Raw genomic sequence first — 26,216 nt, 5'->3', positions numbered from 1 at the left:
TAGTGAGAAAATGAGGGCCCTCCCTGGTCATCCAGTGGTTAAGACTTTGCCTTCCAAAGGGTGCAGGTTTGATCCCTGGTTGGGAGCTTCCCTGGTGGCTCAGAGGTTAAAGCATCTGCCTCTAATGTAGGAGACCTGGGTTCAATCCCTGGGTCAGGAAGATCCCCTGGAGAAGGAAATGGCAACCCACTCCAGTGTTCTTGCCTGGAGAATCCCATGGACGGAGGAGCCTGGTGGGCTACAGTCCACAGGGTCGCAAAGAGTCGGACACGACTGAGCGACTTAACTAACTAACTTAATATGGCCAAAAAAAGCAAAACAGAAGCAGTACTGTAACAGATTCAATAAAGACTTCTAAAAAAAGGAAAAGACAGATCTAATAAAGAATAAAATTATTTTGAGAGATTAGAAGGAAAAGATAAGAGAATAAGAAAAAATGAAAATGCCCTTTATGGCATAGAAGAGACATAAACTTTTAAGAATGCTGATGAATCAGAAGTGTAAGAAGTAGAGTATAAAAAATGGGAGCTGAAGAGGACCTGAGCTTACCTCCCATAACAAACAATGCAAAAATACATCCACATGTAGAACAATTCATGGAAAGCTAACTGGAAACTTGCAGAAGAACCCTTATATAACCAAGTTTGTAAGAAAGATACACATGTAATCAGGCAGGATAGGAAGAAAAGCATCAGGTAATGGGTCTGTGCCTCTGGGAGAGGACTGAAAGGAAAAGGGAGATCATGCAGGCAGACACTCACCCTAAGAAGTCAGTGAGTCCAACCATAGCCTGGGCATCCCTATCCTGCAGTCCTGCATATAGGAGACAAGCCCCTTTGGCTGCTTGGAGAACCACTGAGAAGGCTAGAGAAGCCTAGACTCCACTCATGAGGAGAGTGCAAGTGTTAGCTTGCCACCAGACAGGGTAGAGAGAGGTGTACCGTAGTAGCTGCTGCCATGCCACATCCCCCAGTCTAAGCCAAGTCAATGTTACCCTGCTCACTCCAAGCCACAGCTTGGCCATGGATCTCAGGCATTCAGGACCTGGGAAAGAGTCAATCTAAAGATCCAAAGGTGTCCTGGGGGCCAGGGATGTCGTCTAGATAGAGCAGTGTCCATTGCTGGTGCTTACTCAAATAGCACCCAAGAAATAGCCCAGACTTGAATTCCCACAACTACCATGCTATGTTCAAGCCTAGTTCAGGGAGAAGGAAAAATACATACTTACAGGAAGCAGAACCAGCTTGAGCCCAAATATGAGGGCTTTTGCTCCTACAACTTAGGAGCAGATCTCACCCCTGACAGGACAGTGATGGCCACTGAGCATAGAAGTACTGTCCCACACCCTGCACGGGCTCTAACTCCTCCATTACCAGCCATACCCCCTTTCCAATGTGGTAGAGGCCAGTATACCATGAGGAAAGACATGACTTGCATCCACATCTAATCCAGCCCTCCCTCCAAATACATTGGGCACACACAGTCTGCATGGGGACACACCCACATAAGAATACCCCTTCAAGACTGTAATAGGTAACTGTTTCACCTAAAGTCAGAAACACAGAAAGGTAAGTAAAATAAAAGGGCAGAGAAACCTGCAACCTAAGATAGTCTACCCAGTGAGATTATCATTTAGAATAGAAGATGAGATAAAGAACTCCTCAGACAAGCAAAAACTAAAAGAATTCAGCAATAATAAACCTACCCTAAAAGAAATGTTGAAGGGTCTTCTCAAAATGAAAAAGAAGAATCTATAGGAAAGGGAAAACTCCAATAGGAAAGCCATATATAGTGGGGATTGAAGATCACTTAAATAAGCTAGCACATAGATTAAAAGACAAAAGTTGTAAAGCAACTCTAACTACAATAAATAGTTATGGGATAAACATGAAGATGTAAAAAATTACATCAGAAACACAAAATGTGCGGGAGAGTAGTAAAAAATGTAGATCTCTTAGAATGTGTTTGAACTTAAATGACTATGAGGTTAAAGCAAGTACACATAATTAAGGTTTAACATATATGAACACCATGGTAACCACAAATAGATACACAACAAGCAAAAAGCAAGGAACTCAAACATACTACAAAAGAAAATCATCAAACTAGGAAAAGAGAGAGACCAACTGGAAAACAAGTAACAAATTGGTAATAACTATATACCTATTAATAAATTACTTTACATATCAATGGATTAATGCTTCAATCAAAAAACACAGCTAGCTAATTGGATTTTTTAAAAGACCCTTCAATATGCTGCCTGCAAGAGAGTCATTTAAGGCAAAAGATACAAACTGAAAGTGAAGAGACAGAAAAGGATATTTTATGCAAATGGAGATGACAACAAAACAAAGGCTTAATGAAAGACAAAAAGGGTACCATATAATGATAAAAAGAGATCAGTACAAGAAGAGGATATATACTGTTTAACATATACATACCCAATACAGTAGCACCTAACTGTATAAACACTAACAAACATAAAAGGAGAAATTGACAATAGGGCAATAATTACAGCAGACTTATACAGCAAAAGCAGTTCTAAGAGGGAAGTTCCTAGCAATACAGTCCTTCCTCAAGAAATAAGAAAAATCTCAAAACAACCTAACCTATCACCTAAGAGAATTAGAAAAAGAACAAACAAAACCCAAAGTTAGCAGAAGGAAGGAAATAATGATATCACATACATGTGGAATCTGAAAAATAATAGGAATGAATCTATTGATATATACAAAACAGAAACCAACTCACAGGCATTGGTTATGGTTAAACAAACTTAAGGTTATCAAAGGGGAAAGGAGGAATAAATTAGGAATATGGGATTAACAAATGCAAACCACTTATATATAAAATAAGCAAAAATGATTTATTGCATAGCATAAGGAACTATAGTTAATATCTGTAATAATCTATAATACATATAATCTGAAATATATATATATATAACAATCACTTTCGGTTCAGTTCATTTCATTTCAGTCACTCAGTCGTGTCCGACTCTTTGCGACCCCATGAATCGCAGCACCCCAGGCCTCCCTGTCCATCACCATCTCCCGGAGTTCACTCAGACTCATATCCATCGAGTCAGTGATGCCATCCAGCCATCTCATCCTCTGTTGTCCCCTTCTCCTCCTGCCCCCAATCCCTCCCAGCATCAGAGTCTTTTCCAATGAGTCAACTCTTCGCATGAGGTGGCCAAAGTACTGGAGTTTCAGCTTCAGCATCATTCCCTCCAAAGAAATCCCAGGGCTGATCTCCTTCAGAATGGACTGGTTGGATCTCCTTACAGTCCAAGGGACTCTCAAGAGTCTTCTCCAACACCACAGTTCAAAAGCATCAATTCTTCGGCACTCAGCTTTCTTCACAGTCCAACTCTCACATCCACACATGACCACTGGAAAAACCATAGCCTTGACTAGACGGACCTTTGTTGGCAAAGTAATGTCTCTGTTTTTCAATATGCTATCTAGGTTGGTCATAACTTTTCTTCCAAGGAGTAAGTGTCTTGTAATTTCATGGCTGCAATCACCATCTGCAGTGATTTTGGAGCCCAAAAAAGAAAAGTCACCCACTGTTTCCACTGTTTCCCCATCTATTTCCCATGAAGTGATGGGACCAGATACTATGATCTTCATTTTCTGAATGTTGAGCTTCAAGCCAACTTTTTCATTTTACTGTACATATAATACAATATTGTAAATCAACTGTGCTTCAATTTTTTTAAGGTCATTTCCTAGGAGAGAAAAAAACAGTAGGAAAAAATTAATAAAACCAAGAGCTAGTTTTTTGAAAAATAAACAGGCTCACCAAGAAGAAAAGAGAGAGGATCCAAATAAAATAAGAAAATAAAGTGGATAAATAACAACCAATACCACAGAGATACAAAAAAAATCATAAGAGAATACTATGAACAGTTTATATGCCAACAGATTGGACAGCCTACAATAAGTGGACAAATTTCTTGAAGCATACAGCTGCCAAGACTGTCGAGAAGAAATAGACAATTTGAACAGAAGACCATTCACTAGAAGTGAAGTTGAATTTAAAAAAAAAGAAAAATTCCCAGCAAACAAAATTCCAGAACAGGACAGCTTCATGAGGCAATTCTACTAAATGTGCAAAGAAGAATTAAAACCTGTCCTAATCAAACTATTCCATAAACTTGAAGAGTTTATTAGAACACTCTCAAATTCATCCTACAAGACAGTCCTTACCCTTATACCAAAACGAGGCAAAGACACTACAAAAAAAAAGAAAAAATTATAGGCCAATATTTTTGATGAATACAGATACAATAATCATCAACAAAATATTAGCAAACCAAATCCAACAATACATAAAAAGAATCATACATCATGATCAAGTTGAATTTATTCCAAGGTCAGAAGGATGGTTTGAGATATATAAATCAATCAATTTGATACACCATATTAACAAAAGGAAAGATAAAAATTATGTGATTGTCTCAATCGATAAGAGAGAAAACACTTGACAAAATTCAGTGTCTATTTGTGATAAAAAAAAAAACCCTCATCAAAGTGTGTATAGAATGAACATATCTCAGCATAATGAAGGGTATTTATGACAAATCCAATAGCCCACATCATATTCAATTGTGAAAAATTTTAAATTTTTCCTTCAAAATCAAGGACAAGACAAGAATGTCCACTTTCACTGCTTCTATTTAACATAGTGTTGGAATTCCTAACCACAGAAACAGTAATAAAAGGAATCCAAATTAGAAGATGAAGAGGTAAAACTCGCTCTGCAGATGACATAACACTCTATATAGAGAACTCCTATCATCTCCACCCAAGAACTATTAATATTAGAAACTAATGAATTTAGCAAGGTTGTGGGATATAAGAATAATATGCAGAAATCTGTTGTTTTTTATACACTAATAATGAAATATCAGAAATAGAAAGTAAACAATCCTGTTTAAAATCACATCAAACAATAAAATACCTAGGAGTAAACTTAGCCAAGAAAGTGAAAGGCCTGTACTCTGAAAACTGTAAAACCTGATGAAGGAAATTGAAGATGATTCAAAGAAATGTAAAGATATTCCATGCTATTGAATTGGAGGCAGTAATATCATTAAAAGGGACATACTACCCAAAGCAGTCTACAGATTTAATTCAATCTATCAAAATACCTATGATATTTTTTCACAGATCTAAAACAAATAATACTAGAATTTATATGGAATCACAAAACATCCAGAAATTACAAAAAAAAATCCTGAGAATAAAGAACAAAGCTGGAGATATAAACCTCTCAGACTTCTGACTGTACTACAAAGCCGCAGTAATCAAAACAGTAGTGTTATTGGCACAACAGACACATTGACTAAAGAAGCTGTATAGAGAACCCAGTAATAAACCCACACACTTACAGTCAATTAACCTATGACAAAGGTGACAAGAATACACAATAGAGAAAAGACAAGTAGTTCAAAGAAAACTGGACAGCTACATGTAACAGAATGAAGTTAGAACATTCTCTAACACAGTGTACAAAAGTAAAAACTCAAATGGATTAAGGATATAAACATAATACCAGAAACTGCTACTCCTAGAAGAAAACATAAGCATAACACACTTTGACATAAATCATAGCAATTTTTGTTTTTTGGATCTGTCTTTTGAATCAATGGAAATAAGAGCAAAAATAAACCAATATTATCTAATTAAATGCAAAAGCTTTTGCACAATAAAGGAAACCATCAACAAAAAGATAACTTTTTTAAAACTGGATAAAATATTTGCAAATGATATAACTGCAAAGGGGCTAATAGCCAAAATACATAAACAGCTCAGTTTAATGTTTAGAAATTGCATCCCAGTTTTCCAGATGGTTGGATTAAGGTGTGTTATGTATATGATGGAATATTACTCAGCCATAAAGAAGAATAAAATTCTACCATTTGCAGCAACATGGATGGACCTAGAGAATACAGTGCTTAGTGAAAAAAGTCAAACAAAAGCTGGTATTGTATGATATCACTTATATGTGGAATCTAAAAATACATATAAATGTACACGCAAAACAGACATACTATATATAGAAAGAAACTTGTGGTTGCCAGAGACAGGGGGAAGGACAAATTAGAGATTTGATATTAACAGATACAAACTACTATATATAAAATAGATAAATGGAACTTCCCTGGTATTCCAGTGGTTCAGTTCAGTTCAGTCGCTCAGTCGTGTTCGACTCTTTGCGACCCCATGAATCACAGCACACCAGGCCTCCCTATCCATCACCAACTCCCGGAGTTCACTCAGACTCACGTCCATTGAGTCCGTGATGCCATCCAGCCATCTCATCCTCTGTCATCCCCTTCTCCTCCTGCCCCCAATCCCTCCCAGCATCAAAGTCTTTTCCAATGAGTCAACTCTTCGCATGAGGTGGCCAAAGTACTGGAGTTTCAGCTTTAGCATCATTCCTTCCAAAGAAATCCCAGGACTGAGCTCCTTCAGAATGGACTGGTTGGATCTCCTTACAGTCCAAGGGACTCTCAAGAGTTTTCTCCAACACCACAGTTCAAAAGCATCAATTCTTCGATGCTCAGCTTTCTTCACAGTCCAACTCTCACATCCATACATGACCACTGGAAAAACCATAGCCTTGACTAGATGGACCTTAGTCAGCAAAGTAAAGTCTCTGCTTTTGAATATGCTATCTAGGTTGGTCATAACTTTTCTTCCAAGGAGTAAGCGTCTTAATTTCATGGCTGCAGTCACCATCTGCAGTGATTTTGGAGCCCAGAAAAATAAAGTCACCCACTGTTTCCACTGTTTCCCCATCTATTTACCATGAAGTGATGGGACCAGATGCCATGATCTTTGTTTTCTGAATGTTAAGCTTTAAGCCAACTTTTTCACTCTCCACTTTCACTTTCATCAAGAGGCTTTTTAGTTTCTCTTCACTTTCTGCCATAAGAGTGGTGTCATCTGCATATCTGAGGTTATTGATATTTCTCCTGGCAATCTTGATTCCAGCTTGTGTTTCTTCCAGTCCAGCGTTTCTCATGATGTACTCTGCATATGTTAAATAAGCAGGGTTAGGACTCCCTTAAACTGCAGGGGGCACAGGTTCCATCCCTGGTGAGGGAACTAAGAACCTGCATGCTGTGTAATCAAAAAAATAATAACAAAATAAAATAGATAGCAACAAGAAGATACTGTATAGTATTGAAAACTATGCCCATTATCTTACAGTAACCTATAATTGAGTATAACCTGCAAAAATACTGAATCAGGTGCTATATACATGAATTTAACATAAAAATGTAAATCATCAAAGAATAAATTAAAGAATAAGAATAATGTGTTAAGTTTCATATAGAATAAAGTGTCTCGATATAAAAATAATTGGAGTATGGATAGGATAGTGCAGGAAAATCAACAGATATTCAAGCAATGAGTTTAAAAGGACTTACGTTAAAAGAGTGGTAGTGAAATACAAAAGAAAGAAGAAAAATATTTTGTGGAAAGACTATATTATAGCTTTGGTGTATGGTGGGATAAAGAAAATGAAAAAGTATAGAAATCAAAAGAGGGTGAAATTTTGAATCTTGATCATTGAGGGAATTTCCTGACTTTAAAAATTATAAAGAATGTAATAAAAGTGTATAGGTTTAACAAGATATTATTAAACTTCATCTGAGCTTTCTGAATTTAGAGAGTAAATATCCAAGTAGAAATGTATAAAAACAGTTGAACCTAAGATGAAACAAGAGCTCAAGGCTATAGAAATAAATTTTAAAGTCATGATCGTATATGTTATTGCTCAATTTTTATGTGTAGTTATGCCTGCCCCACCAAACTGTAATATTGTAGAGAACAGTAGCTTAATCTCACTCATGCAGATATTCCCTATCATGCTCAGTTCAGTGCTGTACATGTTGGAAGTATTCAACAAATACTTTAAACAGAGAAACATCACTGGCATTATGAAAACTCAAAGGATATAAACATGACCTGAAGCTCAATAAATAAGGAAGATATTTATCAGAGACATTGAGAGGGAACTCTAGAAAGATGGAACAAATAGGAAAAGGAACGAAGGTATAAGAGGACATGCTGTATTAAGAGAACTGAAAGAGGTGGTTCATTTTGTTCATTTTAATTTTTATTTTATATTGGAGCATAGTTGATTAACAGTGTTGTGTTAGTTTCAGGTATATTGCAAAGTGATTCAGTTATGTATATATACATGTATCTATTTTTCAAATTCTTTCCCCATTTAGGTTATTACAGAGTATTAAGCAGTGTTCCATGTGCTATACAGTAGATTTTTGTTGGTTATCTATTTTAAATACAGCAGTGTGTACATGTCAATCCCAAACTCCCAATCTATCTCTTCCCTTCTGGTAACTATAAGTCTGTAGGTAATTTATTTTGACTAGTGTGTATGCTGAGAAATTGTACACAGATTGTTTAGAAAGGAAGCCATGAATTAAGTCATGAAGAGCTTTGTTAAGGAATTTGTCCTAAAAGCAGTTACTGAGAGATTTTAAGCAAGCATGTAACATTTATATTTTAGGAATATTGTCAGGATGAGGAAGAATATAGTAAGACTAAAGGCTGAAAAATCAGACAAAATGGTAGTTTAGTTAATGAAAACAATGACTTATGAAGACCTACTTAGTAGGTAGAATCAACATGATTTGATAACTTTTTAAGAACCCAAAGGTGAATGGGAGGAATCAAGAATGACTGTGGAGAATGGATTTGGTTAGTTAATGGATAGTGAAACGATTTATCAAAATGACTGTTCAGGACAAAGAGGTTTAAGGGAAAGAGTAACTGGAAGGATGATGATAAACTGAGTTTGAGACACTTATGAGCTATTCTGGAGTCAATTTCTCACTGGTAAGATGTCTGGGCCGTGAATATAGGTATGATAGTTGTCAGTGAATGGATAAGTTAAAGCCATAGTTCAGTCCCTGGTGGCTCAGACGGTAAAGAATCTGCCTGCAATGCAAGATACCCAGGTTCGATCCATGGGTTGGGAAAGTCCCCTGGAGAAGGGAATGGCAACCCACTCCAGTATTCTTGCCTGGAGAATTCCATGGACAGATGGGCCTGGTGGGCTATAGTGCATGGGGTCACAGAGTCAGACACAACTGAGTGACTAACACTTTATTACCCACCAGTGGTGGTCTTGGTTCAGCTGAACACTCAAACTCATGACTGCAGTAGACCAGGTTTGACCTCAATTAGAAGACATAAAACACTGCATGCCAACACACAACATTCTTCAGTAGGCGGAATCCTCATGGCATACCACGAAATAGGTAAAGGGCTCATCTTTGCTATGCCACTCTTCCCACAAGTGACATCACAATGCACAGACAACCACCCTGGGTTAGAAATCCTCTGTTCTAAACAAGAGCCAACATTTCTTGTAATGACTATATGAATAGCTTCCATGCAAGCGATATGTTCAGTTATAAGAATTACCACATTTGGGGAAACCCAAAACTATAGCTTCCTACCAGTCCTTCCTATAAGTCCTTCCTATGACTTATTCACAGTCCTGTCAGTACAGACAGTTTATCCATGAAGGGTCATTTTTTACATCTGTGTCCCTGAAACACAGTCCTAGTTCTACTAATAACCCAGGGAACCGAGTTAGAGAGTTAACCCAGAGTTGAATTGGTCCACAGAGGATGGATTAAGCCTTCACTTACATACAGATACAGATAAGATCACACAGACGATATGAATAAGATTACACGGAAAATATGGATAGACAAGCAGAGGATTGCATGACTCTTAAAAATTCTAGCATATCTAAGCAAAGAAAGAAGAGCTCAAGAAAGAGCCTGAGGAGGAACAACCAGAGAAGTTGTAAAATATCCAGGAACATATGATAATAAGAAATCCAAGGGAATTACAGTCAAGAAAGATAGTGGTCAAGAAGTGTCTCTTTTTGCAGTTAGGTCAATTAGTTAATCACTAGCAAAAGCAAGAGACAGAAGCCAGACAGCAGTAGATTAAGGAACAAATGGAAGCTGAGGCAGTGAACACAGTGTAATTTTAGAGTACTCACTGGAAATTTTGTCTCAAAAAGGAAGATGACAGACAATTAGAGGGGGTTTAGGGTCCGGGGAAATTTAGAGGAGTAAAAACTTTCAAGTAATTTAGTATAGAAGTAATGTGCATTTTTATATACAGGTTTTCTGCTCTATTAGATTTATTTTTCTGTGTACTATTATCCTGATAACATCAACTATTTTCAATAAAAAAACTCTTTTGCACAATGAATAAAAGGATAGACATTTTTGTTCAGCAGTGTACACTTTGTTAAAGTCTTAGAAGAGATAACACATCAGACAACTTTGATTTCACTGTAGCAAACAAACATGTAGTTATTGTTATACCAAATCTGTGCTAGGACCATTGTACCAATTTTCTTTTACAAGAAATTATTTCCATTCTAAACTAGAATACATAGTTTTCAGTTATTGTTGTAATTACTATTATTACTATGACTTCATGATGTCTATATCTCTATATACACATACATAAATTTTATGTATTTGGAATACAAATGTATGCAATTTATAGAGAAAACACCCTTGTTTACTTATTATAAAGTTAAGCTGCTCTCCACAGATAACTGACAGTATTAAAATAATGTATGTGAAAATGCTTAATAAACTGTAAAAATGCTGTACTACAAATGTGAAAGCTTGGAATATTAAAGATCAGGTGTTAAGTTCATAGAAATATTTATATGTACTATGATTAAAAATGTAATTAGGCTACAAATACTTATATGTGGTTATCACATTAAAAATACATTTTCTGTACAATATAAACCTAAAATGTGTTAAAGAATAAAGTAATACCAAGAAACAGGGGCCTTCCAAAGAAGGGGAGATATATCTGTACTCACAAATGATTGATCTAATGTAGAAAATATTAGTGGTAGATAAAAATAATTTAAGATCCTGTAATGTGATAATCTAAAGGAGAGAAGAACTGTATTAAAAATGGAAGGCATTCAGTGCTTAAGCCTCAGGGAAAATGAGAGTTATGTCCATATGAAAATAAAAACTACTTCAAGAAATAATGAGATATAAGAAATGACTAATAAAAATAAAAGCCTTCCATCACAACCAAATCCTTATCACAAAGATAATATACTTGACCCTTTTGGTAGATGTACACATAGAACAAAAGAAACTACATTTTCCCCATATTTTTATACTTTAAAATAATGTTGTTAAGTATCTATCTCCAATATCCATGTATTTGTGGTGAGACAGTTGATCCTGAACCACAGGCTACTACCCTAGGAAATCTGACCAAAGCTGAGCATTGATCTGTTTGACCTCTATTTGCCCTTCGTATCATCACTTTCAACCAGATTTTCTAGCCCATATTCATTATCTGTATGACTATCAGACTTCTGAGAGGTGAAAGTACTGTTAAAGGGCAAGGAATGAGAAAAGGGGAACCTGAATCAGTAACCTATGTACATTTCTCAACTCATGAGAGGACACTGGTTGATCAGAAGGACATAATGCATGGACCCTCAGAACAAAGCATAGTATGAATTGAAAACATAGAGGGAGCCCAATAAAGTGAAAAACCATCTTAATAAGGCTGTCTCTCTACTTCCTGTTCAAATGCTTTTCCACCTGTGCAGATCCATTCCTGCCTGTCCAGCTACCTCCACACTTGATCCCCACTTACCTAATAAGCTATCTCCTTTCAGAGCCCCATTGCTATCCCACCATTCCCAAATTCTTCCTAGCTATCCAACTGTTTCTCCCACCCGCCAGCCTATCCATCCATCTGTCCCCTCTGCTCTTCCAAAGAACTTACCAGCCCTGTTACCATCCTACCCAATCAAGTATCTTCCTCGGCCACCAGCCTCAGTTACTTCCAGCTTTCCTGGCAGTTTCCCTCATCTACCAACCCCAATTCCTTCTGGCCCACCTGACCATTTACCCCACCCACCCCAAGGTTCACCAGTAATTCCTGATTCAGACTCACAGAGCAAGTTGTTTTACAACACTTTCAGACCCGAACATTCTCTTCCAGCACAGCATTCAACCCCAACTACTCTAATGCCTGCCCTTGTCCGTCATTCCCTTCCAGCTCGACTGACTGTTCCTCCAACCCCTTTGGAAGGTTTTCCTGTTTTGAAGCCTTCCTGTTTAGCCAGTCATCCCCCTCATCAACCAGTCCCCGCTCTTTCTGCTGTCACTCCTTTGCCTGAACATCCTACTCAGTTAGATCCTTTTCCATCAGTCCAGCAATCTGTCCCGCAAACCACAGCATTGTCAAATCTTCCCCAGGCCTTTGTAGGTCATGCACCCGTGTCAGTTCTGTCCAACCCGCCTCCCTGTAATTCCCCATCCTCCTCTTTGTCTTCACCTTCTAATTCCATATCCTCTTCTTCATCCTCTCTGCAGCTTTCTTCCTCTTCATCTGCTCTTTCCTCCTCCGCTTCACCTTCCCCTACTGCCTCTCCATTCTCACCCCTTTTACCTGTCCCTCTTTTTTCCTCTCCTTTGTATTCATCTCCCTCTCCGTATTTGCCTTCAGCAAATTTAGATTTCCCCTCTCCTATTCCTTCTGTTTCTTCTTTTATGACTTCTTCTTCCTTTCCCCCCATGCTTCACTCTTCCTGTCTTTCTGCCTCCCCATCTCCTTTTATTCCTATACATTCCTTCAGTCCTCCTCACTGGGGGAAGAAAGTAGAGAAGAGAAGAGAAGCAAGTGGAGTAGAGAAGAAAGAAATAGAGAAGAAAAAGTTGAGAGACGACAACTTAAAAGGTAAATAAATTTAGTTTATTAGATATTTTTGTAGATCTAGCAATACTTCATTTGGGAAGTGTGACTGAAAGGGAAGGAATATGTAAGAGTAAGAAACCTAAAAGGATTAGAGAAACATAATCTCAGTGTTCAGGAACTTAGATACCTTTTTGCTCTCCTTGATCTCTCTGTGGTTGCAAAAGGATAGTCAGGAATCTAGTAATCATTGACTTTGACTATTCCAATCTGTCCAAATAAAGATATATATGGGTATTGGAGATAGATATGTGTCACATGTGGCCACAAGTCACTTTTCAAAGTATTTTAATCCTCATTGAATTGAGGATAATTCAAGTGAATTGGGGATAAATACCCTTGGGATTCATACTGCCAGTCCTAATGCAGTAGCAGTCAGCCTTTGATATACTTTCATCTCTCACCCACCCCCAAAATATCTTCCTTTGTTTTTTTTTTATTTTCACTTTGTTCATATACTTAAGTGTAACATGCTGTAAGTTTCCAGAAGATGCAAAATTCTGAAAGAGGATGATATCATCCACTGATAATTTGGAGGTGGCACCTTAACACACTAAAAATAGACTCTTTATTAAAGGTGCCCCCTCTGTGCCATGAAAACTATGCTTATATTTGTGGTACAACTGAGAACAATATGTTAATATCTTCCAAACCTAGTAAAGTTAGATGGAATCCAAGCTTCCAAACGTATTAAAGTTAGATGGAAATTCCAGTCTACCCTGACAAGAATTCTTCATATTTTCTAACTGCTGGAATCTTCAACCAACTTTATTAGGGTTATAGGGATACCACCATCTATGATATCAGCTCAGAACTAAGGGTAGTGCAGCATATTATTATCCAGATAGGGATCTCTTAAAGAACTGAGGACTGACTCTGTATATCTATAGTAATTACTTCAATATCTATCCCAAACAGTAGAGGAATAGGATTTAATAAATAAAGCCATGAAAAATTGGGCATTCCTACATGAAGATGGAATGCTTTATTGACACTATAATCCCATATCCATTTTTATTCTACTATTGATTCCTTTAAATTCCCATTCTAATATATCTATATATTTCTCCAATATCCTTATATATGATTATCTGGACACACACAAACACATATTACATGAATATGTCATTTGTATGTTAACTTTATTTAAGTATACTAAACATTTTTTATGTGTGGTTCACAGAGCTATAGATAATGACTTGCCTTCATCACTGTCAAAAAATGATCATAAGCATCAGAAATATCTCATATCCAAAATCAATTGTGGTCAAGAAATGGAAAACAGCAAGGCAAACTTGACTACTAACAAAGATGCATTCCAGCTTAAACCGGAGGAAACGCAGAAACTCCTAGAAGATCAGCATCTAAGCAGTTTGCAAGTATGAAACTCTAAATACATTATTAATATTTTAATATCTAGCAATAATTCTGTCCCATTTTTGCATTGTTATCCACTAAAGAAATATATAACACTAGCCAAGGGTATGTTTGGAGGAATCAGCACAGATTCATTACAGATACTAATGAGAGAAGGTTTTAGCATTTTTAGCTTTTTGCTCCAGTTTTCTCTCTGCTGCTATTCTTCTTTTTCCATGTCTCATACATAGAAAAATATGCTTTATGAACATTATTTTTTGAAAAATATGAAAGTTATTTGAAAGTACAATATATCTTATGTATCATTATAGATTGGATTATAAAAAACAAATTGAAAATTATAATACATGTGGATATTAAGTTCTTATAAACAAATGGCATAATTAGCTAGAAATGGTGTTTCTCTTCTCTCTAGTATGGTGTTTACTTTGGTTTTTCCTACAAATGAGTATGGATTTCATACTAAACTTCCTGAAATGTTCATGCACTTTATTTTTAATGAGTACTTGCACACATTTATAAGATTCTTAATATGCTAATATCAAGATTAAATTTGTAACCTTGGCCTAGTTTATCCAGTAACTGAGCAATTATGGCAAGGCTAGAAAAGCAAAGCAGGAGACTTTGGCTGGCTATAAAGAAGTGCCATCCTGCCACACACAACTATAATTCTGAATAAAATATATGAAACAGTTGTTTTTAAACTGTGCAGAAGAGGTAGTATAAGAGATGGTCTTGAATAAAGGGAAACAAATGAGGTAAGCTCTATGATCACATAGGCTTTTTACCTGGACATATCCTCCTGACAGGCCTTGGAAAAAATCCATAGGTATTTTAACTACCTGTCAAAAAAAGAAACACTCTTTTAAAGAAGACTGAAATTTAGACATACAGCATAATGTTCATAATGTCCAACACTCAGAACTCACTAGGTATGAAAAAGCAGAAAGCTATATGACCCATAACCAGGAAAAAAAAAGTCAATATAATCATAAATGATAGAGATAATAGGCAAGAGTTTAAAGTAACTTTTACAAATATTTTCAAAGAATTAAAGAAAAGTGAACATAATGAGAATGAAATTTTGGGAGGAACCAAATAGAACTTCTAGATCTGAAAAACATATTACCTGAAATTAAAATTATATTAATTGGACTTATCAATGAAGGCACTATAGACAAAAGAATCAGTGGACAGAAATCATCCAGTTTGAAGAATTGGGAGAAAAAAGTCAGAAAAAATATATTTAACAAAAATTAGTGACATGAGGGACAATATCTAAATCTAACATACATTAAATTAATCTCACAAAGAGGAGAGGGAACATTTAAAGAAACAGTGGCTGGGAATGTTCAAGTTTGATGAAACTGCAAATCCACAAATTAAAGAAGCTCAACAAACTCCAAGATAAGTAAGTATACACTCATATGTATGTGCCCACAACCCATCACAAAAAAACCTTATCAAAATTAAATTAAGCTAAAGGGAGTAAAAGATGTATTACATGCAAGTCAACAAAGGTAAGATGAACCACACTAATTTCAGGCCAGAAGACAGTGAAACATTTTCAAAGTTCTAACAAGGAAAAAAAAAAACTACCAACCTATAATCTATATTTAATTAAAATGTCCTTCTAAAATGAAAGCCAAATAGGCATTTTCAAATGAGCAACAGCTGAACACAACTGTACTACACCAGTATCTGCAATAAGAGACCCTCTGGAAAGTCTTTCAGGCAGAAGGAAAATGATAACAAATGAAAACTCAGATCTATATAGTAACAAAAAACAGATTAGTAGTTGTCAGTGGCGGGTAGGTATTTACTGAAAAGAAGCATGAGAGAACTTTCAACAGATGGAAAGTTCTTAAATATTTCAGTGTGATGGTTATGGGTAAATAATTTGTCAAAACCTATCAAACTATACATTTAAAATATGATAATTTAGGGATTCCCTGGTGGTCCAGTGGTAGAGACTTCACCTTCCTATGAAGGAGTATAGGTTCAATCCCTAATGAGGAAGCTAAGATACCACATGCCTCATGGCCAAAAAACTAAAATATAAAACAATATTGTAAAATTCAGTAAATAGTTTTTTTTAAATAGTCCACATCAAAAAAATATGACATGCAAATATGTAAATATATTAGGTAACACTATTATTTATTTCTCTTAACATAATTTAAGTTGTAACTATGTCATTGGAAATATTTTTGAAAGAATCTATATTCATATTGCTTATGTTTTGTTTTTTAAAGTTTGTACACATCATGTGTGTATTTTTGGTTTGAAAAAAGGTACTATTGTAATTTTTCTTGGCATTTTGTACATAAATTTTTTGAAGAAATGGTAACTTCTCAAAGATGTGAATAAATACATTTTATATTTAAAAATAATAAATTATTTGATTATTACTAGTTTCACTCCATTCAGTTCAGTTCAGTCGCTCAGTCGTGTCCAACTCTTTGCGACCCCATGAACCGCAGCATGCCAGGCCTCCCTGTCCATTACCAACTCCCAAAGTTTACCCAAACTCATGTCCATTGAGTCGGTGATGCCATCTAACCATCTTATCCTCTGTCGTCCCCTTCTCCTCCCACCCTCAAATCTTTCCATGCATCAGGGTCTTTTCAAATGAGTCAGCTCTTCGCATCAGGTAGCCAATGTATTGGAGTTTCATCTTCAACATCAGTCCTTCCAGTGAACACCCAGGACTAATCTCCTTTAGGATGGACTGGTTGGATCTCCGTGCAGTCCAAGGGACTCTCAAGAATCTTCTCCAACACCACAGTTCAAACGCATCAATTCTTCTGTGTGCAGCTTTCTTTATAGTCCAACTCTCACATCCATACATAACTACTGGAAAAACCATAGCCTTGCCTAGATGGACTTTTGTTGGCAAAGTAATGTCTCTGTTTTTTAATATCCTGTCTAGGTTGGTCATAACTTTCCTTCCAAGGAGTAAGCATCTTTTAATTTCACAGCTGCAGTCACTATCTGCAGTGATTTTGGAGCCCCCCCAAAAAAAGTCAGCCGTTGTTTCCACTGTTTCCCCATCTATTTCCCATGAAGTGATGGGACTGGATGCCATGATCTTAGTTTTCTGAATGTTAAGCTTTAAGCCAACTTTTATGTTATGGAGTTTTACTCCATAAACATACAATAACAACCAAAAAATTAGTACATTTTACTGTAGATAAGTATATCACAATAGAGTTGATTTAAAAATTAAGAAACAAAGCATGTTAAGTCTAGTACAATTTATATCAGTAACTTACAAGCAAAGCTTGAAGCTGATCACAATGTTTCATTTTTTAGTGATAAGAAAAATTCTGAGAAAAAAAGTTGATTTAGTGAAAAATTCTGAGTAAAAAAAGTTTGCTGAACTTTTTAGGTGCTTTGGGAAATGAAGCAACCACAGACCTAGGCAAAGAGAGATGTTAAAGCCACAGACATCATACTTATGTCTAAAAGGACCTTCTAATCCAGATTTCTATATCTCATTAGATGCAGTCTCAAAGAAATTCCTGTTAGAGTCATAGAGCTTTTAGGAGCCTCATTATCAATTAAAATCACTCTGTTCCAAAAGTAGACATCGAAGGAGCCATGCTTTGCTTTGTTCGAGTTAGGTTGAAGGAAGTGACAGGCAGGGAATAAATGCTAGTAATATCAAACTCTTATGAACCATTTGCAAAACATTTACAATAGTATATCAATAAGTATTAACTATACAAACTAAAATATTTTTAATCTGTAACTGATTTCATTGGTTTCTCAGTTTATTTTCAGGGCTAAAAAAATACTAAATTTTTGTTTAACATCAGAATATTTAAATTTTCTAAAATTTGTGTAAAATTTTAAGGCAACTAATTTTCTTTGAGTTCATTTAACTTTTTCAATAGATTAACAAATTAAAGTCTTCTTGAATTTATTTCTACATATGTTATGCAGATTAATGCTTTTTAAATATCTGTGTTATATGTGTGAAATTAGAAATAGTTTTAAACATTGACTATACCATCACTGCTGATGGTGACTGCAGCCGCAAATTTAAAAGATGCTTCTCCTTGGAAGCCAGGCTTCAATAATACATGAACCAAGAACTTCGAGATGTTCAAGCTGGATTTAGAAAAGGCAGAGAAACCAGGGATCAAATTGCCATCATCTGTTTGATCATAGAAAAAGCAAGAGAATTCCAGAAAAACATCTACTTCTGCTTCATTGACTATACTAAAGCCTTTGACTGTGTAGATCACAACAAACTGTGGAAAATTCTTAAAGAGATGGGAATACCAGACCACCTTACCTGCGTCCTGAGAAGCCTGTTTGCAGGTCAAGAAGTAACAGTTAGAACCAGACATGGAACAAGGACTGGTTCCAAATTGGGAAAGGAGTATGTCAAGGCTGTATATTGTCACCCTGCTTATTTAACTTCTGTGCAGAGTACATCATTGGAAATGCCAGGCTGGAGGAAGCTGGAATCAAGATTGCTGAGAGAAATATCAATAAAATCAGTTATGCAGATGACACCACCCTTATGGCAGAAAGCAAAGAGGAACTAAAGAGCCTCGTGATGAAGGTGAAAGAGGAGAGTGAAAAAGCTGGCTTAAAATGCAACATTGAAAAAATGAAGATCACGGCATCCAGTCCCATCACTTCATGGCAAATAGATGGGGAAACAATGGAAACAGTGACAGACTTTATTTTCTTGGGCTCCAAAATCACTACAGATGGTGACTGCAGCCACGATGCTTTCTCTTTGGAAGGAAACCTATGACAAACCTAGGGAGCATATTAAAAAGCAGAGACATTATTTTGGCAACTAATGTTCATCTGGTCAAAGCTACGGTTTTGCCATTAGTCACATATGCTTGTGAAAGTTGAACCATAAAGAAGGCTGAATGATGAAGAATTGGTGCTTTTAAACTGTGGTACTGAAGAAGACTCTTGAGAGTTCCTTGGACTGCAAGGAGATCAAACCAGGAAATCCTAAAGGAAATCAATTGTAAATGTTCATTAGAAGGACTGACACTAAAACTAAAGCTCCAATACTTTGGCCTCCTGATCCAAAGAGCCAACTCATTAGAAAAGACCCTGATGCTGGGAAAGATTAAAAGTAGGAGGAGAAGGGGACAACAGAGGACAAGATGGTTGGATGGCATCACTGACTCAATGAACATGAGTTTGAGCAAGTGCCAGGAGATGGCGAAGGACAGAGCAGCCTGGCATGGTGCAGTCCATGGAGTTACAGAGTTGGAACAACTGAGCAACTGAACAACAACAACAACCTTGGAATAGCTATGACAAAGCTACATAATGTATTAAAAAGCAAAGGCATCACTTTGCTGACAAAGGTCCATATAATCAAACCTATGGTTTCTCCAGTAGTCATGTATGATATGAGATTTGGATTACAAAGAAGGCTGAGCCCCGAAGAAGTGATGCTTTCAAACTGTGGTGCTGGAGAAGATTCTTGAGTCCCTTGGACTGCAAGGAGATCAAACCAGTCAATCCTTAAGGAAATCAACCCAGTATGTTCTTTGGAAGGACTGGTGCTGAAGATGAAGCTCCAATACTTTGGGCACCTGATGCGAAGAACTGACTCATTAGAAAAGAACCTGATGCTGGGAAAGATTAAAGGCAGAAGGAGAAGGGGACAACAGAGAACAAGATGGTTGGATGGCATTACTGACTCAAATGGACATGAGTTCAAGCAAACTCCGGGAGTTGGTGATGGACAGGGAGGCCTGGCATGCTGCGGTTCATGGGGTGGCAAAGAGTTGGACATGACTTAGCGACTGAACAACAACAATACTTTGAAGTGATCATGAAATTTTATTAAAAACTGATAATTTCCATTAGATTCCATTGAAGTAATGATGAGACTCTTACTGTAAAGAATTCATGGAAATTATTATTGTGCTAAATCCCCCAAAATGAGCCATTAAAATCAATAGTTCTCAGTCCTAAATCCACATTAGAATTCCCTGGGGAATTTAAAAATAATAATACCACCACCAGTGCATACACTCCATCTAAGTATTAAATCAGCAGGATCCAGGCATGTTTTCATAAACATCTTACATTTTTATAGACCATGAGATTAACTTTTATAAGAAGGTATAGCCTTACCAACAGGAAAGTCATATTAGAGTCATAGGGCTTTTAAGAGCCTCATTCAAGTCCAGTCCAAGTCTCATGAAAAAAAAAATACCCTTTGTAAATAACTACTTTTCAGAATTTCACATGCTATTATGAAACCTTCAGGAAACTCTATTCTCTGAATGGAACAGCAATAGCAAAAATTATTTTCTAAGCTATAACTAATGGCTAGGATCATTGAGTAGTTACTTTAAGGTGAAGAAGCTAAGGCAAATACGTTTTATTGTCTTTGTTGGCTCCCTCTTTTTCACTGTGAGGACTTCTCCAGGGATATGGATTATTTATATACCTATACTGTCTGTAGTCATATTACTCTCTTTTATGTGCCAAGTAATGGTGGTATATTGAATCATTTTTGTTGACACTTAAAATTTCTAAACTATAAAACAATGTTCTTTTTATTTCTTTCAGAAATTTCGTGATGAAGTTAATCAGATAATAAATTCTGAAACCCTCTCAAGTGTAGACAGTCTTGAGGCTGGGGAATGTGAAGAAATATATTTAACACTTAATAAGGAGCCTTCCACATCAGTCCAGCAGCAGAATTCTGTTTCCCTCAAATCAGCAAATCTGCCATCAACTAACCTAAGCTGCTTTGATGAAGATAAAATGTCATTCTCTAAAACTCAACACATAAATAATTGGCTTATAAATATAGATGATCCAAATATTTTCTCAAATATTTTTAGTAAACCTGATGTTCTCCCTGATTCCAGTAAATGTTTTGATAGTAAAGAACAAAATCCATCTGCTCTGAGTAGAACCGTGGAAAGAGCCGTAAACACTGCTAATAATTCAGTAGCCGTTCTACATAGTCCATCCATATTTGTACAAGATAAAAAAAGCAAAAACGCATCTGAAACTAGTGTTATAAGGACAACTGACTCCTCTTCTGGAACATTCATAAGGGAGAAACCATTAGTTACTGAGAGCCCAAAATTTAAATTCAGCAAAGCCTGGGCCACTCCAGATTCTCTAACACAGGAAATCACAATAATTTCAGACCAAGAGAAATATTCTGAAATGACTCAAGAAAATAGAACTACTTCAGTTCCTACTTCATTTGTACCTTTGGCAACACCTTTAGTTTTGCCATTGAATACACAATCAGCTAGGCCTTTACCAAAGAGCAGTATACACATAAAGGAAATTGACCCAGTGCAGTGTTCTGATAAGTTAGGGGAAATAAAAGACATTAAAGATGAAAAGACAAAATATTTTAATTGTAATGAGGAAGAGTTGTCTTTATTTTCAGATAATTTTCAAGTCGCCTGTATACTTCACAACTCTGATTCAAAAGATAAAAAACAGAAAATACCTGAAGCATCAAAATCATTCTCTAATATAATTTCTAATTGTGACTTAGTCAGTCAGCACAAGAAAATAAAATACAATATTTGTGAGAAGAATAGTGTGAGATTTCTTAAAAGTATTTTAAAGAAAGAATCTAAATACGAGCATGATTATTTTAAGGCACTGGTTACAAGCCAAGGCTTTAAGTTAGGAAATCAAAAAGCAGCAGATATCAGAGATAGTATTGAATTAACAAAAGAAAAAGGGAAAAGTGCAGAAAGTCCAAAAACTATTAAAAAACTGAGATGGTTTGATGAAACTGGCAATACATGGAAAAATGCTGAAGATAGTCATTTGCTGAAGAGTAGAAAAAGAGTACCTCAACAGTGGTCTCAACCATTCCACATTCGAGCTAAAAGTGGTGCTGCCAGCAACATGCCTAGTATTCCTGCTTCTGCTGTGGATTCTGCTAATAAAAAAGAGCCCAAGGACGATTTTATCTCTGAAAATGTCACTGCTTTAGGAGGATCTGGAATAGACCATGTGCCTTTGAACTGTTTTATATCTTCAGGTTATAACACTGCTAAACAAGCCTGGCCAGACTCCACAGAGGAGGAAAGTATATCCCCTGTAAAGAGTGGTGGTTCCAAAACTCAGAAAAGTAGTCCACAAAGGAGTGAAGCGAAAGTCATTAGAAGAACAAGATCCGCTAAAGTCCAGTCAGGCTTTGTATGTATGAACAGAAAAGGCACTGTTATTCGACCACAGTCTGCGAGCAAAGCCAACACATTTGCACAAGCTCAGGGTAAATTAATTGTACCTCATCCTCCTCCTACATCTCAATTAAATATTAGAAGTTGTAAAAATATACAGGCATCTCAGTGTCAATCTGTAATGCCTGATAATTCTCAAAACATCAGTACATGTAACTACTTTAATTCAAAACATATGCTTCCAACAGAATACAAGTTAAATCAGTGGAATCAAGAAAGTAGTCTTCCACTCCCTCATGTCTGTTCTGACTTAGTCACTGTGATGCCAACTCTACCATATTGTTCTTCAGAGTGCCAAACGTTAACAAAAATAAATCATTCACATGGCAGGCAAACTGTTGCCCCACAAGATGGGACATTATATTGCCCCCAAAGATGTCCAACATATGAAGAAAGTCATCCCTCTGTGACTCTTAAAACTACTAGAGAAGAACTGGTTCCCTTGTGGAAAAGACAGCATAATATTCTGGGTCAAAATGAAAAGGCTGCTGGTAAGAATAAATTTATATATTTTTATAGGTAAAATGTGAACTTTTTCTTATTGTGGTTTGATAATGTACCTTACAAGATATTAAAATTGAACAATAACAGCCTTATAGAAATAACATCACCCATAATATTGTACCCGTCTGTCTAGTAGCTAACACTTTTAAGCAAATGACCCAACCTTTGCATAACTAAAATTAAAAACTTTTGCTAACTTCTGTTTTTCCCCATGACTTGTTAGTTTAAAAGAGGGAAGACAAGAAATGTGGTTTGATTCTTATCCCATATCATTCTGTTATTACTGCAGTGTTACAGTCAAAATTTCTGTCAAAGTAAGCACAGTGGAAAATATTTGTTTAAATTATTCTAAACAGGTGAATAAATGTGATTATAATACTTTTCTTTATTCTTCTTTAAAATATTTGTTAAATTTAATTGTTATTAGCTAACAATAGGTGTGCCTAACCCTCTCATTATCTTTCCAAAAGAGGGGCAGCTCTGTTTTAATAGGCTATGTATGGAAGGTTTCATACGAAGGAAAAAAATATAGAATTCCTTTAAATATTTTTGAAAATTCGTTCTCTGTGTTATGCCATTGCCCTTAGTAGGCCTGGTTGACTCTTCATGAAGCTACTTTCCTCTAAAGGAATGGACTATAGGCCCATACATTTTTCTACTAGTAGAAATCAGATGACTAGTCAGAAATACATAAGATTTGAGAAAAAAATCAGAAAGGCAACTCTTTCTTTTCCCAAAGGTATGAATAAATATTAAGATATAAAGTGAGAGTTAGTTTAATATTTACACCTTTCTTCAATTAGACCATGAGATTTTAAGAACAAGGGAATTTTTTTGACTTCTTTACCATATCCCCAGATTTTAACAGTGCCTGGCACTTATTAAGCACCCAAACTTTTCTTAAACTGAATGGACACAGGCCATGTTAGCAGATGGGAAGCTAAATGCCAAGACTCTAGTTTTAAACTAGATTTTTAAATATTATTTCTCTCACAAAAGGTTTTGCTTTTCTTTTTATCCAGCCACTTCACAGTGTAACTTTAGTTTTCACACTGCTTCCAAAAAAAGAATACATCATGTAGATTTGATATTTTAAAGGAAATTTTGATAAATAAATTATGATAGTTAACTTGTGAATTTCTACTCTTTGCCAATTATAGTAATAAGTGCTTTATATGTATTATCTCATTTAAACCTCACAGCAATCCTAACAAATACATATTTTTTAAAACCTCATTTTGCAAAGAAGGAAATAGAATTGCCAAAAGTCAAGAGCTATTATCAATAAATAGCAAAAGTAGTATTTTCATCCAAATATCTATGACTCCTAGTCCCATACTAAAGCTATGGGACTAAAGCTATGTAATAAATATTAAGAAAACATATGTCTGAGATGATCAGGAAAAGCATTAAGAAATATAGTTTCCCAATAGCATAAATATAAAAATATATGAAAATTATATTCTCATTCTCTGATAAAAGAAAAAATATATATTGTATATATAATCTGAGAAACAAATATTTTTCTAACATATAATCAAAGTAGGGGCCTTTGTATAAGAAATACTGGAAAATTTAAATATTTTTAGCCATGTTTTTAAAGAGATATTGAAATTATATATATCCATACTTTTTTGTTCATTGCTTTGTTTTTATTGAAGTATAGTTGATTTACAATATCATATTAGTTTCCAGTATACCTCACAGTGATTTAATATTTTTATAGATTATACTTCATTTAAAGTTATTAAAAGCTAATGGCTATATTTTCCTTTACTATACAATATATGCTTGTTGCTTATCTGTATTTTACATAGTAGGTTGTATAATTCTGTACCTCTATCTTGCCTGTTCCCCCTTCCCACTTCTCACTGGTAACCACTGGCTTGTTTTCTATACTGTGAGTCCATTTCTGTTTTGTTATATACTTTCTTCCCTGGTGGCTCAGATGGTAAAGCGTCTGCCTCCAATGCGGGATACCTGGGTTCAATCCCTGGGTCGGGAAGATCCCCTGGACAAGGAAATGGCAACCCACTCCAGTATTCTTGCCTGGAGAATCCCATGGACGGAGGAGCCTGGTAGGCTACAGTCCACGGGGTCGCAGAGTCGGACGCAACTGAGCGACTTCACCTCTTCATATGTCTTATTTTTTTAGATTCTGCAAGAAAGTGATAACAATAGTGTTTTTCTTCTCTGTCTACCTCATTCACTAAGCATAATATTCTCTAAGTTTGTCCATGTTATTGCAAATGGCAGAATCTCATTCTTTTTTATGACTGAATAATATTCCTCTGTGTGTGTGTGTGTGTGTGTGTGTGTGTGTACCACATCTTTATCCATTCATCTGTTGATGAGCTCTTGCATTTCTTCCATAACCTGGCTATTGTACATAATGCTGCTATGAACATTGAGGTGCACATAGATTTTTAAATTAGTGTTTTCATTTTCATCGTATATATGACAAGGAGTGGAATTGTTGGGTCATACAGTAGTCTTATTTTTAGTTCATTGAGGAAGCATCATGCCCTTTTCCATAGTGACTGCACCAATTTACATTGCTACAGTATAGGAGAGTTCCTTTTCTCCACACCCTCTCCGGAATTTATTATTTGTAGACTTTGTAATGATAATACTTTTGACTGTTATGATACCTCACTGTGGTTTTGATTTGCATTTCTCTAAAAATTAGTGATATTAAGCATCTTTTCGTGTGCCTGTTAGCCATCTGTATTTCTTTGGAGAAATGTCTATTTAGGTCTTTTGCCTGTTTTGTTTTTTTTTTTTAATAGGGTTATCTTTTATTTTTTGCTATTGAGTTATCTGAGCTGTTTACATATTTTAGATATTAACCCCTTATCACAAAGAGTCAGACATAACTGTGCAACTGAACAAGAACAACAATTGGTCATATAATTTACAAGTATTTTCTCCTATTCATGAGGTTGTCTTTTTGTTTTGTTGATGGTTTCCTTTGCTGTACAAAAGCTTTTAAGTTTAACTGGATTTTATTTATTTTTTATCTTATTTCCTTTGCTTTAGGAGACAAATCTAAAAAAATATATTGCTATTATTTCTGTCAAAGAGTGTTACACTTATGTTTTCTTCTAGGAGTTTATGATTTCCAGTCATATTTAGATCTTTAATCCATTTTGAGTTTATTTTTGTACACTGTGTTAGAGACTATTCTGATTTTTTCTTTTACACTTAGCAGTCCAGTTGTCCCAGCACCAATATTGAGGAGACTGTCTTTCCTCCATTGAAAAGGAGAAAAGGTTAATTGTCATAGGTT

The 26,216-nt window shown here is 35.8% G+C and overlaps 1 protein-coding gene across 1 annotated transcript in view; it reads left to right on the top strand.

Moving 5' to 3' along the window:
* CEP126 (centrosomal protein 126) overlaps positions 1-26,216 on the top strand; it is a 108,797-nt gene that overhangs the window by 55,890 nt on the left and 26,691 nt on the right. The window contains exons 5-6 of the mRNA XM_068988829.1: positions 14,005-14,200; positions 20,769-22,914. Of these exons, the coding sequence (XP_068844930.1) occupies positions 14,005-14,200; positions 20,769-22,914 (2,342 nt within the window). The remainder of the gene's footprint in view (positions 1-14,004; positions 14,201-20,768; positions 22,915-26,216) is intronic.

The sequence above is a fragment of the Capricornis sumatraensis genome, chromosome 16 (assembly GCF_032405125.1).
Source record: "Capricornis sumatraensis isolate serow.1 chromosome 16, serow.2, whole genome shotgun sequence".
NCBI classification, from domain to species: Eukaryota; Metazoa; Chordata; class Mammalia; order Artiodactyla; family Bovidae; genus Capricornis; species Capricornis sumatraensis.
This window is presented reverse-complemented; position numbering and strand designations above follow the sequence as displayed.